We start from the raw sequence: 12,818 nt of genomic DNA, 5'->3' as shown, positions 1-12,818 counted from the left end.
AAAGTTATAGCTGCCTGGTAGGAGCAAAGGCTAGATTTGTATTTAATAACTTGGTATCTGTTTGAAAACAATATAATCAAGGTATTTATGTAATAAAAAAAATATTGTCAGAAGTGCAGCATGACAGTCTTGAGACAATTCATGAAAATGGTGCTGCAATAGAGTCCCTCTGCCTGGTAATCAGTAGTCTTGTGTTTACAGGAAAATAAGTTTTAGGAGCAAGCGTGCTTCTGCTTGGTTGCAGTACCCTGTGTGTGATTAGCATTTATAATATGTTGTCCCTTATTTTCAGTTATTTTCTTTTTTTTTTCCTTTGAATAAGAACAGTAATGGGGAAAAGATGTGCTCTCAAAATTCTGTGATGGCTACTAGAGTAAATGTTATTTTTGTAAATGTATTTGTTAGCTACTTTCTTCCGCTAGATTTTTCTTTGAGTATACTCAAATCCAGTCTGATTATTGGGGGTTTTTTCTCCACACTTACAGTGATGGTTGTGCATACTTTATGTCAACAAGAGTTTTTAAAGTGATTTTTAAAAGACAGGTTTTTTTCATATTTTTCACCTCACATTTGTGGGGGCAGGGGAGGGAGAAAGGGGGGGGTGGGAACCAACCACAAGCCAAGCCAACTTTAACATGACTTGTCCTTTGGTTTACATTCTGAAATGTGTGCCCTGGGTTTCTCCTCAGTTTATCTTGCCTTCTCACTTCATGTGTATACAGTTCTCTGTTTTATCCTTTCTTTCCAAGGTAATCTTAAACCTCTTTGCAATCTTCCTGAATCTTCCTTTGTGTTCATTAAATCTTGACACAGTCTTTTTCTTTTATAAAAAGTGTTTAGCATTAAAACTGTCTTTGAGACCTATTTCATTCTGAAACAGGTGGTGAGAAATTCTTCTTTTAAAAGGGGTTCATATTTCTTGCATGAACAGAGAGTTCAAGTCACTCCTAGCAGTTACTCTTGCTCATTTCTGCTCTTTCCTGATGGCAACAGTGCTCCCCTGTTCAAGAAGGGTGGTGGCATTCTGTCCTGACCAAGAGGAGAGGGACTAGTACATGAACTGAGATTCTGACTTTCTGCTGGACAAGAGAGAGATGGCAGACATAGTGAGAAAGTAATTCTGAGCCTTTCTGAAAGAGGGTGTTTATCGTGAAGAGTAACAGAAGTAATTAATTTCAAACTGTTCAACAACGTGATCAAAACATAGGTTGTCAAAAACATTTTGGATAGAGAGTATGGTGCAGATAATTGTTTCACAGGACTTACATAAAATTTGAAATGGCTTTGTAAACTCTGAGTATATTTGGGGAATATGTTGTACTTCTGTCAAGGATCAAATATTGCTCTGTGAACTCATTTTGTCAAAGTGCAAAACTTTAACTCTGAAGTTCTTTGCAATTAAAGACTATCATGGTAAGTAGTAAAGCAGAATATTGTACCAAATAGGCTACATGCTGTTAGAAGTTCTTTATGTAAAGTGGGAGGTGACGCATTAACTCTCTGCAGCCTAATGCTTATCTTGGACTGCCAGCTATGCACACAAAGTGCTAAAAGTTTTCTGTAAGAGCTTTTAGTGTCTGCAGATGATTTCTAGAATTGTGATGACTGTAAATTATAAAATTATTAGAAATCAAGCCCTGAGGCCAGTCAGGTACATTTAGACCATCTCCTGAAGTAGCTGTCATATTTGTAAAGACTTCCTATAATACAGTCTTTCCAGGCAAATAGTTGCCTGTGTTCACGCAATATTTTCACCTAATTTAAATCTTCTTCGCTGCAAGCAGCTGAAGTCTTTGAACTCTCCTTCATAGGCTGTATTTCCTAGAAGCTGTATTTTTCTTGGAGAAAGTCCAGAGAAATCTTGGATCCATGTCTTGGAGGCGTAGTGTCCAAACTGGTTACAAGCTTCATTTTGTATGAGGAAAAGTTAAGCATTGCTGTTAATCTCAGAAATGACACTACACTTTTCTGCAGCACTGTCACATCAGTGATCCATTCAGTCTGTGGTTCACTTTAATCCCCAGATCAAACTTCAATAGTACTGGAGTTTACTGGGCTTGAAATTCTTTCATCTAAACGTGGTTGGGTGTCTGTAACTGTTTTATAGCACAGCTCTAAGTATTCTCAGATCAGTTCACTGGAAATATGTTTAACCACACTTTCTTTTCTGTTTTTGTCATAAAGGATGACTATAGCTTACAACCCTTCAGCAGCTGTGAACTAGAAACAGTCATGTAAATGGGGTATATTCAGTTGTATAAACTCAAAAGATTCCTGTAACAGTTGCCTAATAAATGAGTAATTTTCCTTTCTGTCCTTTGATAAACTTTTACAGTAATGCTTTACTTTAAGTCTTTGTCAGATATAAAATGCAAACTTTCTGCTCTGGAAAACAACTTCTGCCCTTTGAGTTCTTTTACCTTAAGTATTGCATTTTTGTAGTCAGGCAGTTGAATTTGTACAGGAGTAATTCCAAGTATTTTCATCTGCTTGCAGTAAAAACTGTGTAAATACTGGACAAAACCAAGTATTTGAGAACTTCACAACTCTAATTGGTGTTGTGGCTTATATGTTGAGAATCTCACAATAGATTATCCACAAAATTCAGCAACCTCACATTACGTATTCAGAGGGGTCCAAGTCCAGTTACTTCAGGTCTTGAGAAGAATATTGCTGTCCCAGGAATTTGTATCTGAAATAAATACATTGATGGACTAATTGGATTAAAGAATGAAAGAGGCAATAAATAGAGAGTCCCAAGTTAAGAAGTAACCAGGCATGTTCCAGAGTCTGGTTTTGAAACACATCTGTAATTGTTGAAAGCCTTAGGGGCTCATTAACACTCATGACACTTCATGCTTGTTATTGAAACTGCTTCAAAAAACTCTTCAGTTGTAAGAGTTTATGCGATATAGAGGATAGGCTGTATAGTAAGCCCATACTTGTTTAGTCATACCAACTGTTTGAGAATTAATTTCATCTCAGTTAGTAGCTATATTCATAGGAATTTACTTATTTTATTCTGTTTCTATGGCTTGGAAAAAAATATTGCATATATCCTGTGCAATACGTATGACTTCTGTGAAGCTAGTTCTGTTTGAACCAAAGTGTACTCCTAGAAAAATGTTAGTTCTTGATTAGAAATTTTGTCTTGTGGAGAAACAGAATACCAATTGTGTAGTTTCATCAGGCAATTATTTTCACCATGGAACTGCTGCTATTTGTAGCTTTTGTCCATTAGACTTGGCCCTGTATTAAATTTCTTATCTGTTTATACTATTTATGTGTGGATTAAAATCTTCCTGCCTCCCAGGTATTCTTTAAAATAAATTAGTTGAATTATTAAGCTTTTTGCTTTAAAAAAAAAAAAGGGGGGTATTTGTAATTTTCATGTCAGTTTTTGTTGTGGTGGTCTTTCAGGTTGCTTTCAGCTTGCTTCTTTAAAACTGTGTACTTCAGCTGGCACAGTGTTACAGTAATACAGCAGTGTAAAGCAGAGGTATTACCCCATTGTGTACATTCAGAGATCATGTCTGCCATTTTATTGTAGAAATACATTCACTTTGTTATCAATTGTAATTCCAGAGAAGTTAAATCCTGGCTACAATCCTTCCTATTAGAAAGTTTCTGTTTTTCATTCCCTGATGGATATAACATTACACATTTCAAAACAATCAAATATGTTTGGGTGTTTTATGCCTAAATTCACAGGCCAGTTCAGAATAAATGACACTTGTATTATTCTTGTTTTCCCATGACCTAGAAACATTGATAATAACTTCAGGCTTTCCAGTTATAAAGGGAAAGGTGGAATAATTTAGGTATTAGAAAGTAATTTCTGGAGGAATGTATTAGATGTATACCTCTGTTACCACTTCTAGATGTGTATGTATAAAATATATATGAATAGAAATACACTTTTGTATCAAAAATTTAGATAGAGCTTTTGATGCATTTAATATTTATTGTTATCTTTTATTGTTCAGATTATTAGAATGTCATTGGTACAATAATACTGTAGTAGCATTCTGTTGGCTTAAATATAGCCTACGTTGTCATTTGAGATCTCCTATGATTTTCTGTCTGGTGTCTCAGCTTATTCTCTAAAAAGGAATAAATCTCCCATAGGTTCCTATAGTAATATTTGCCAATCCCATTATGGATTTCTTGAGCCTTCTAGGGCGTATGAGAAGGCAATAGCAATCAATCCTCATGTAACTGAATCCTGTATGTATTGCAGAAAAGTAGCAGTGTTTTCTCAAATTTCAAAAGCTCACACTAAATTCACACTGGATTAGCATTAATTATCCTAATTTGATAGTATTAGGGTTCCAAATTTCCTCCCTTTCTCTCCTACCACCCAATCAATTCTGAATGGATCCTGCTGGTAAAGGGTAATTGGTAGAATCATATAAATGTTAGTTGGATGGGACCTCTCGGTTGGGGAGGGACGCTGGGGGGAAGACGAGACTGGTTTTGGGAGGAGTGTTTGTTTGGGGGGTTTTTTGAAACTTGAAAACCTTTGGTGGCAGAAATTTCACAACCTTTTTGAGTAACCTGCTGTGATCTATTATGCACAAAAGAATTTCCTTTACCTCCTAAACCGTAATTTATGGCTGTTGTCCCTAGTTGTATGACCTGCTGCTGCAAAAAGCTCTATGCTTCCACTTGCAGCTTTTATCTATCCCACAGATGTTTCTAGTATGAAATATGGTGTTAACTACTTGTTTAGATGTTTGGATAAGTAAATTTAAGTTTTACTGTTTTTTACAACGTGTAGCTTCATTGCTATCCATGTAGCTAATTCTTCTAGTTTTATTTTTAGTTTTGTTTTTTTTCCATGGGAAACTAAAGAGGAGAAAAACAGTAGTCAGGTATTTTTTCCATTGTTTTAATTCAGATACTGAACATAAGAGTTGAACTTTAGCAGGACTATTTTTAATGCATTGTGTAAATAATGTGAAAAATGCTACAGCCTGGGTTTCAGATGCAAAAGCACCTAACATCAGTGTTCAGCATGGAGATACTGCTATAAGTACTAGAGATCCATTGAATTCTGTGTATCAGAATAGCTCCCTTCAGATAGATATAAAAAAATCTGAATAAGGTGGCAGCCTTTTTGAAAGATACTTATCTTACTGTAAATGATACCATTTATCAAACTGATTTCAGTATATAGACACACGTCTAAAAATACACCATCCTTAAAAATAGTATGTGTATGTGGAATAGGAGGGGAAAAAAGCCTTATACAACTTAACAGCAATTGATGCCTATAGCACTGAACCCAGATATTTTAGGAAAGGCTATTTAAACGAGTGACTCCAAACTGCTGAGTCTATCAATGCCTTAGCAATATTAAGGAATGAGAGCACTAAGGAAAATGAGCGTGTTGAAAAACTCTGGCTAAGGTAGAAGCAAAATATAGAAGTCATTGCTTTCAAGTTGGATAGTTTCTATCCTAAAAAAAACCCCAAACCCAATCAAAACTATTGCAGGAAATAGGTAAAATGCTGCAACTTAGCTGGCTAAATCCGTCAAATTATGTGGAGTACTATCTAGAATTGCGAAGATGATGAACTCAGTAGGACAGTGTGCGTTGTCATAGAATCTTTTACTTGCTAAAAATTGTACTAGATGAGAGAGGAAAAAGACCAGTGTGTATTAAGTATGTGAATGAAAGTATCAATCTGAAGCAAAGGAAAATGCAACTCTAGTAAGATTAGCAAAGGTCTGCTAGGAGCTGTCAGTGCTAGTTTATGGGGCACTCAGTAGACTTCAGTTGGTGTGAAGGAAGTGATTTAGTTGTTTTTCAAGAATGATGGGTTTGAACTGGAACAGGTGCAGTGAGGAGATGCAGGAGGATCAGGGAATCCTGTATTTGCTACTTGAGATCTGTATTTTGGGGCTTGTTTGAGGGGTCCTATGGTAATGGTTAAGAGGGGATACGTTTATTCAATATAAATGAATAAAATGGGTGGGTAAAGGAAAAAATGTCACCTCATTTAACAAATATTGGCAAAAAGCTGATACAATTTACCTGAAGAGTCCATATAGTCTTGAAGTTGAAAGGCTTCCAACAGTCAGAATAGTCAGGTTTCAGACCTGTAGAAATGTAACTTGTGTCAGAATGAAGCATAAGTTTATAATGAGGTAGATGTAATTGCCTTCAATGGTGTAGGACTGTATCTGTGGTCTTTTGACAATACTTTTGAGACTTCCACTTAGTGAGAGAAATCAACATTGTTGCAATTTCATCCCTGAAATGCAGTAACCTCTTATACTAAAAGGTAATGAAGATGGTAAGAGAAAGCAAGCTGCATATAATACACATCTTATACGTAACTTCTAAGGTATATGAACCAGTGTTGTTAAAATATATCCTGCCATTTATATGTAACTATAAGTGTGATAAGGAAATGCAAAATACATATTTTAAAAATACCTTGAATAACTTTAAACATATATTGTAAAGATGATTACACTTTTATATATTAACATTTTACGTTACATAAAACAACCAAAACCCAGAACCCTTAACTTCAGTAGCTATGTAACTTTTTTCCTTCTTACTTTCAGACAACAGTGATCTCATTGCTTGTACAGTCATAACAAAGGATGGTGGTCAAGTTCAAAGATTCCTGGCTGTGGATATTTACCAGATGAGTTTGGTTGAGCCAGATGTTGCCAGACTTGGATGGGGAGTAGTTAAGTTTGCAGGCCTTTTGCAGGTAAGAGAAGTTTTAATCTGGGTGGTTGCTTTTTCTCAGCTGAAAATCTACATTTATGTTGGATAAATAGTAATACCAATATTAGCTTATATATCTAAGCTCTGTACCATACTTACTTGTTTCTTCTGTTCCTAGTCTTTTTACTAGTTCCTGCCTTTTAAACTATTTCTGGTTTTATGAAGAAGTTTACATAGCTAACTAGAGGCACATTTGATTGAAAATGAGGACACTTCCCCTATATATATTGGGCTGTATTCATTTGAACACTGAAATTGTATACAATTAGAATCGAGAACCAGGCACTTTCCTTAAGAGGCACAGTAATGAACTCTCCTAGAGTTCTGATCTTCCTACATGGATAGGGAAGTTGACAGGTTGTAACTTCAAAATGATCTGTGCTTATCTAATTGATTTCAAAAGCTTTAAGAAGTTTCTCTCATTTATGTCTTTCTTGCCTTAGCCAACACTGTTCTTATTTCCTGAAAATTCACTATGCTCAAATTACTTAATTGGATTTTAAACTGACTTAAATCTCTACGAGTACCAATTTCTGAAGAATTAAATACAAAGTTGTACAACTTCAACTTGCATAGTCTTTTTTTTTTTCTTTTTTAAGCATGGAAACTGGTTTTTTAGGAGCTTTTGTGGAGCATTCATAGGGTTTTCTTTTAATGTTGATATTTAATCTGTAGTTTAAAAATGCTAATTTTTTCATTAACTACTTGCCTTCTGTTTGTTTTTAGGATATGCAGGTGACGGGAGTAGAGGATGACAGTAGAGCTCTGAACATAATAATTCATAAGCCTGCCTCAAGCCCTCATTCGAAGCCCTTCCCTATCCTTCAAGCTACATTTATTTTTTCTGATCACATTCGCTGCATTATTGCAAAACAACGTCTTGCAAAAGGCCGCATCCAAGCTCGGCGTATGAAAATGCAGAGAATAGCAGGTGAATGGTTATTTTGAAATGATTCTGAGAAATAAGACTTGTATGTCATAGCAAGTCACTCTAACAAATCTAAGAAGTGTTGTGCCACAGAAAACTGTAAACTAGTGTCTAGTTCCCAAGCAATAGATTTTATTGGAGTAAAATCTGTGTTTTCGTATTTAATGATAGACACATCAAAGAAAGGATGAAAAAGAAGGAATCCTGTCTTGTTACCACTAGCTTCCAATCATTTCACAAAACTCAGCATTTCTCTTTAAATGTGATTCAGTGATTCAAAATTCACATGCCCTACTTAGAAAGCAGATGTTCTACTGCCTTAAGACTAAATGGGAGCTCAGCCTGCTTGAGTCCTGAGTTGTATGGTGGCCTGATGGTGTTGATGATAATGCTTAATGTTTGGATGTGGTGATGATGAACAATACAAAATGTTAAGTGGAGTGTCACAGCTAGATTGCTGTGTTTGGAGGAAGTGTATGCAAAGAGATGAAGTGAAGAGTTAATTTGAGTAAATAGCAAAGTGATTAAAATATTACTTAAATATTAAGCGACTGAAGAATAAATTGAACCTTACCAGTAAGCTGAATGAATTGGTGAGTATAGAAAAGGAAACCCTGAAATACAGGAAGGAAAATAGGTGGGCAAATGAAAAAGGACACCAGCTGTCTCAGTTACTTGGGTTGTCCAAGAGCAATAATGGACTAATCAGAGCTGTGAAAAACAAAGTCATAGCTGATATTAAAATTATTGAGTTGGCCAGAGAATTATTCTGATTATAGATGGTTTAAGATTATTTTAGTGTCTTATGGTTCTGTAGGAAGCTAACTTAAACGAGTTTTATGCTTTGAGTTTACAAAGTAGATATGTCATACTTTTATGGTTTGCTTCATGTTAAAAAATTTAAATCAAGTTTGAGGTTAATACAGGTCTATTTTGATATTTAAATTTTAAGTTGAATGGTAATGCAAAGGCATTTTTTTTGCCAGTTTAAAGCAGATTCTGTCTTTAAATGACTTTTTGCAGTGTTCAGTTGTACCTAATGAATGACTTTATTTATACAAGGAAAACCAGAAGATTTCTTTTTTAAATAACTCCTATGGTTTGTTTAACGCAAGGAGCTTACTGTAATCCTTTTTTTCTCCTCCACTGTATTCTGAAGCTTCCTTAGTGTGAATGTGGTGTGGACAGCAGTGGTAGAAAAGCTTGCCAAAATGTTGTCTCCCTTCTTTTCCAATGCAATTGTAACCATAATTAAGAGGTAAATGCAGGCAAGTTATGTTAAACTATCTGGTTTAGCCTTAAAATCCTGAGCAAACTATCAATTTTATTTTCACATACTTTTCCTTTCTATGTATTTTTGAGTAACAAAAATTATCAATTGTGATTGAATATAGCTCTCCTGGATCTTCCTGTTCAGCCTTCAACTGAAGTTGTTATGGGTTTTGGACACAGCTCTGCAGCTACAGCCCAACACCTTCCATTTAGATTTTATGATCAGTCACGACGTGGTAGCAGTGATCCTACAGTGCAACGCTCTGTTTTTGCATCTGTTGACAAAGTTCCAGGTAAGATTAGCATTCATTGTTGAGCAGGTTTTGCTTTGTGATTTACATCTGCAAAAGCTGAACTGTAACTTCTATAAGCAATGAGAATCTTACTGTGATACGTTTCTGAACACACAACTCCAGGATGAGACTTATGGAAGAATTTACTCCTAGAGAAACAAGTAATACCTGGGTCTGTAATGCAGGTACACTGTGAGCAAAACAGCCATGACAGCTTCTCCAAATACACTGGAAGTGTCTTAATACTTTCCCTTCCTTTACAAATTGAGTTAGTTTAAATCATGTTTCGCATACTCAGTATTTATGCAATGCATCTGTCAGTTGTGCATAGTTCCTCCTTTAATTTGGTTATGATCATTTTCTTGCCAGCTTGTAAAAATAGCTGGGATACTGCGCACTGCTTCGTTTACCTTAGAGCTAGCAAGACAGAAAAGGGCCACAGTTACTCCTAAAACGTTAGCTTGGAATTGGGATTAAAGGAATCATTCTAAATCAATGAGCTCTTTGCTCTTTTGTCTCCTTATTGTCTGTTTCACAAATTGACTTCTCTGCAGAGGTTTTTTTCCAGATGGTGAACTTTTCTCCTTTTGAATTGAGTCATTTTAAAGTTGAATCTCATACTGCTCGAAAGTACTTAATTTTGCTGCATTATACAAAAAGATGCAATCTTGTTACCGCTAGCTGCCAATCATTTCAGAAAACTCAGCATTTCTCTTTAAATGTGATTCAGTGTTTCAAAATTCAAATACCCTACTTAAAAAGAAGATGTTCTACTGCCTTAGGACTAAATGGGAGCTCAGCTTGCCTGAGTCCTGAGTCTGAGGAACAGAAATCATAAAAGCATTTATATTGCCGGTTAGGTTTTTCAAAAGACAAGTGTATGTTGTATGATGGGAATGTATTTCCTTATTTGACATGACTTCCATGGAAAAGGTGTGGTTGAAAAGGTGCCACTGTTACTGTTTCAGAATCAACCATCTCTAAGAGTGCACTTGTGTTCATAACAAGTGACTTCACCTACTAAATCTTTTTTTAAATTTTTTTGGTGGGGTATTGGAGGTGGTGCAACATGGTAGATTGTTTGAACAACCACATACTTTGCATTCCAGAAAATGGAGAATTCCATTGTATGCACATGCAGATCCAGAGGAAAAGTATTCTGAAGCTTTTTTTTGATACCAAGTATGAGAAATCAGGCACAGAACATGAAGTATTTCAAATACTGCATTTTTAAAACGCATTTTATGACAGCCAATAATACAATAAAAATTGATTAATATAGTTTTACATCTGATTACAAAATAAATCTCAAATGCCTCTTCCTTCTCCCCTTATCTTCACTAATGAATGAGGTTTCCTAGTTGTGAGAGATTTTCATAGGAATCTGTTTGTGTTTATCCCTTAATCAGGCTTGGAGTGATTTTTACTTTAAGAGAAAGATTTTGTGCTTTTTAAAAAAACTGTTGAGCAAGTTGCAGTTAAATTGCTAGCTTCATATATTAATTTCTTAATGCTACAACTTTAAGTGGTATTTAAGAGTTCTGCAAAGCTCATATAGTCTGTTAATTTGATTTTACTTATAAGAAACAAGTTATGCTTTCCCTTGGTGGTGGCGTTTTTTGATTTAAAGGAGAGCTATGTTTTTGGCAATATTTTTAGAAGATTGATCACTTCTTTTAGTAGGACTATGTTAGCTGTCAGTGCTGTATATCCAGTGTGGTTTTTAAGAAGTTGACAATGATATAAATGTTTTCAGCCCTCCTGCAAATTTCACTCTGCAGACAATTTTAGTACAACTATTGAATCAGTTCCCTAATCCCTCCTCTTAACTGTTCTTGAAAATTCTAAATTCATTATTTCAGTCTGGTCTAGTTCAGTTTCTGTCGTAGTGCACACATAAAGCTGTACATATTTCACTAGAGAGCATGCAGTTACCTTATTGTAGTCAAACTGTGCTTCACTGTGCTTTATTGTTTCATGGTTCAAAGTTAAAATCTGTTTTGAAAGTGCTTCTTGACATCTGGGGGGAAGAGAGTGAGGGTTGCTGTGGCTTAAAACCAGATTTTGTGCAAGACAGGTAAAAGGTGACAAGAATATAACAGACCATACTTCAGAACATCCATGTTAATACTCTTCATAAAAAATACGGGATATGCAAATGCAGTGAGATGATGTAATCATCCCAAATGACTGGCCTGGTAAACTGGGCAATTCTTATCAGAGAAGAACAGAAGCAAAATCCTTCTCTTGATCAATTTTATCATTGTGAAGTCATGACCATGAATGTAGTTCAGGGTCTATTTTAGGTTAATGGCCTTTGCCAGAATATTAGAGCATTTTAAGGATAGTTTAGTTGGCTGAACTATTCACAATCTTCTATATTAGCTATGTACTTATATGAAGCACTCTCTATATAAATAAAGAATTACATTGTTTCCAAAGAAATGAGCACATTTGGTAGGTGTCCTGTGAACATAGGTCTTCTATTGAAAGTACATAAATAATCATTTCCTCTCCAAGCAAACTCAAATATTAGTTTCAAATACCAACTGTATACTGAGATTTATATGTTCAGTGTGTCTTAAGGGAAATCTTAACGATTTCCTGTAAAACGTACATTTAAATATTTTAACAAGTGTGGTCACTTTCCTACTGAGAAGATTTATTTTGGAAAGCAAAATGAATCAATAGATGTCTCTTACTATTTTGTCCATTGTTAATATCTTAGTACATGACGATGATGAGATTTGGGGGGGGGGGGGGGGAAGTTGGAGAAAAACCTTGTTGGTAATACTAGCAATTGCAAGCAAAGTATAGCCATCTTTATTTTAAAATCCAAAGGAAAAAGGTGGTCTTCTAGTAGCTTTGTAACACTTTAAATGAAAAGACAAATGTAAGCGAGAGTTCTACATTCTACAAAGAATTCTACAAAGTTTGCATCACTTCTTGGGAATAGGAAAACTTTAAACAAAGCCTGAGAATTGTTTAAGCAGTGTTTGAGATTGTTCAGATTTATATGAAGAAAATTTATTTTAGTTTTGGCAAATATTATGCACTTTGTCACCACAGGTGGACATAAAATAATGGATTTTTTTAAATTAGTAATATGAATGCATTCTTGAAATGTTTATAACCTTTTGTAATTTAATTGCCTTCTCCTTGCACAGTAAGAAAACAGATCCTTTTGATCAAAGTACTAATGAGGGGCTTGACATTCACAGCTGATGAGCATCTGCACTTGTTACTGATTTTATGAGGTTAGATTGCTCGGCGCATTTGAATGTCATATACAAGTTATTTTGGAACTGTACTTTGGGACTCTGATCAACCCTTTCATGATCATCATCAACTGCAGCTACTGTAGGAACATCAGATTGGGATAGTATACTTAAGTAGTACTAAGTTACTTCCAGTGTGAGATGGTTGAAATGTTCCATGTTCCATTATTCTAGGGTACAGTTGCTTTTATAGCCCATAAGTATATTTAAAGTATTTTTTGATTCCTGTGTTCTATGCAATAATAATAGAGGACAACTAACTGAGTTTATCACCTCAGTTTGTTTTTTCTAGTTAATAT

General features: G+C 35.2%; 1 protein-coding gene across 8 annotated transcripts in view; it reads left to right on the top strand.

The window, feature by feature from the left end:
• The window catches only part of CLEC16A (C-type lectin domain containing 16A), an 87,740-nt gene that overhangs the window by 51,725 nt on the left and 23,197 nt on the right, over positions 1-12,818 (top strand). For all 8 annotated transcript variants that reach the window (XR_012654579.1, XR_012654578.1, XM_075058827.1 and 5 more), the window contains 3 exons: positions 6,580-6,731; positions 7,475-7,679; positions 9,071-9,241. Coding sequence is in view for 6 of the 8 variants with exons in the window: in XM_075058827.1 (XP_074914928.1) it covers positions 6,580-6,731; positions 7,475-7,679; positions 9,071-9,241 (528 nt within the window). In the remaining 2 variants the exon portion in view is untranslated. The remainder of the gene's footprint in view (positions 1-6,579; positions 6,732-7,474; positions 7,680-9,070; positions 9,242-12,818) is intronic.

This window comes from Buteo buteo, chromosome 27 (assembly GCF_964188355.1).
Source record: "Buteo buteo chromosome 27, bButBut1.hap1.1, whole genome shotgun sequence".
In the NCBI taxonomy this organism is placed as follows: Eukaryota; Metazoa; Chordata; class Aves; order Accipitriformes; family Accipitridae; genus Buteo; species Buteo buteo.
Note: the sequence above shows the minus strand (reverse complement) of the source record. Positions and strands in the feature narration are given on the sequence as shown.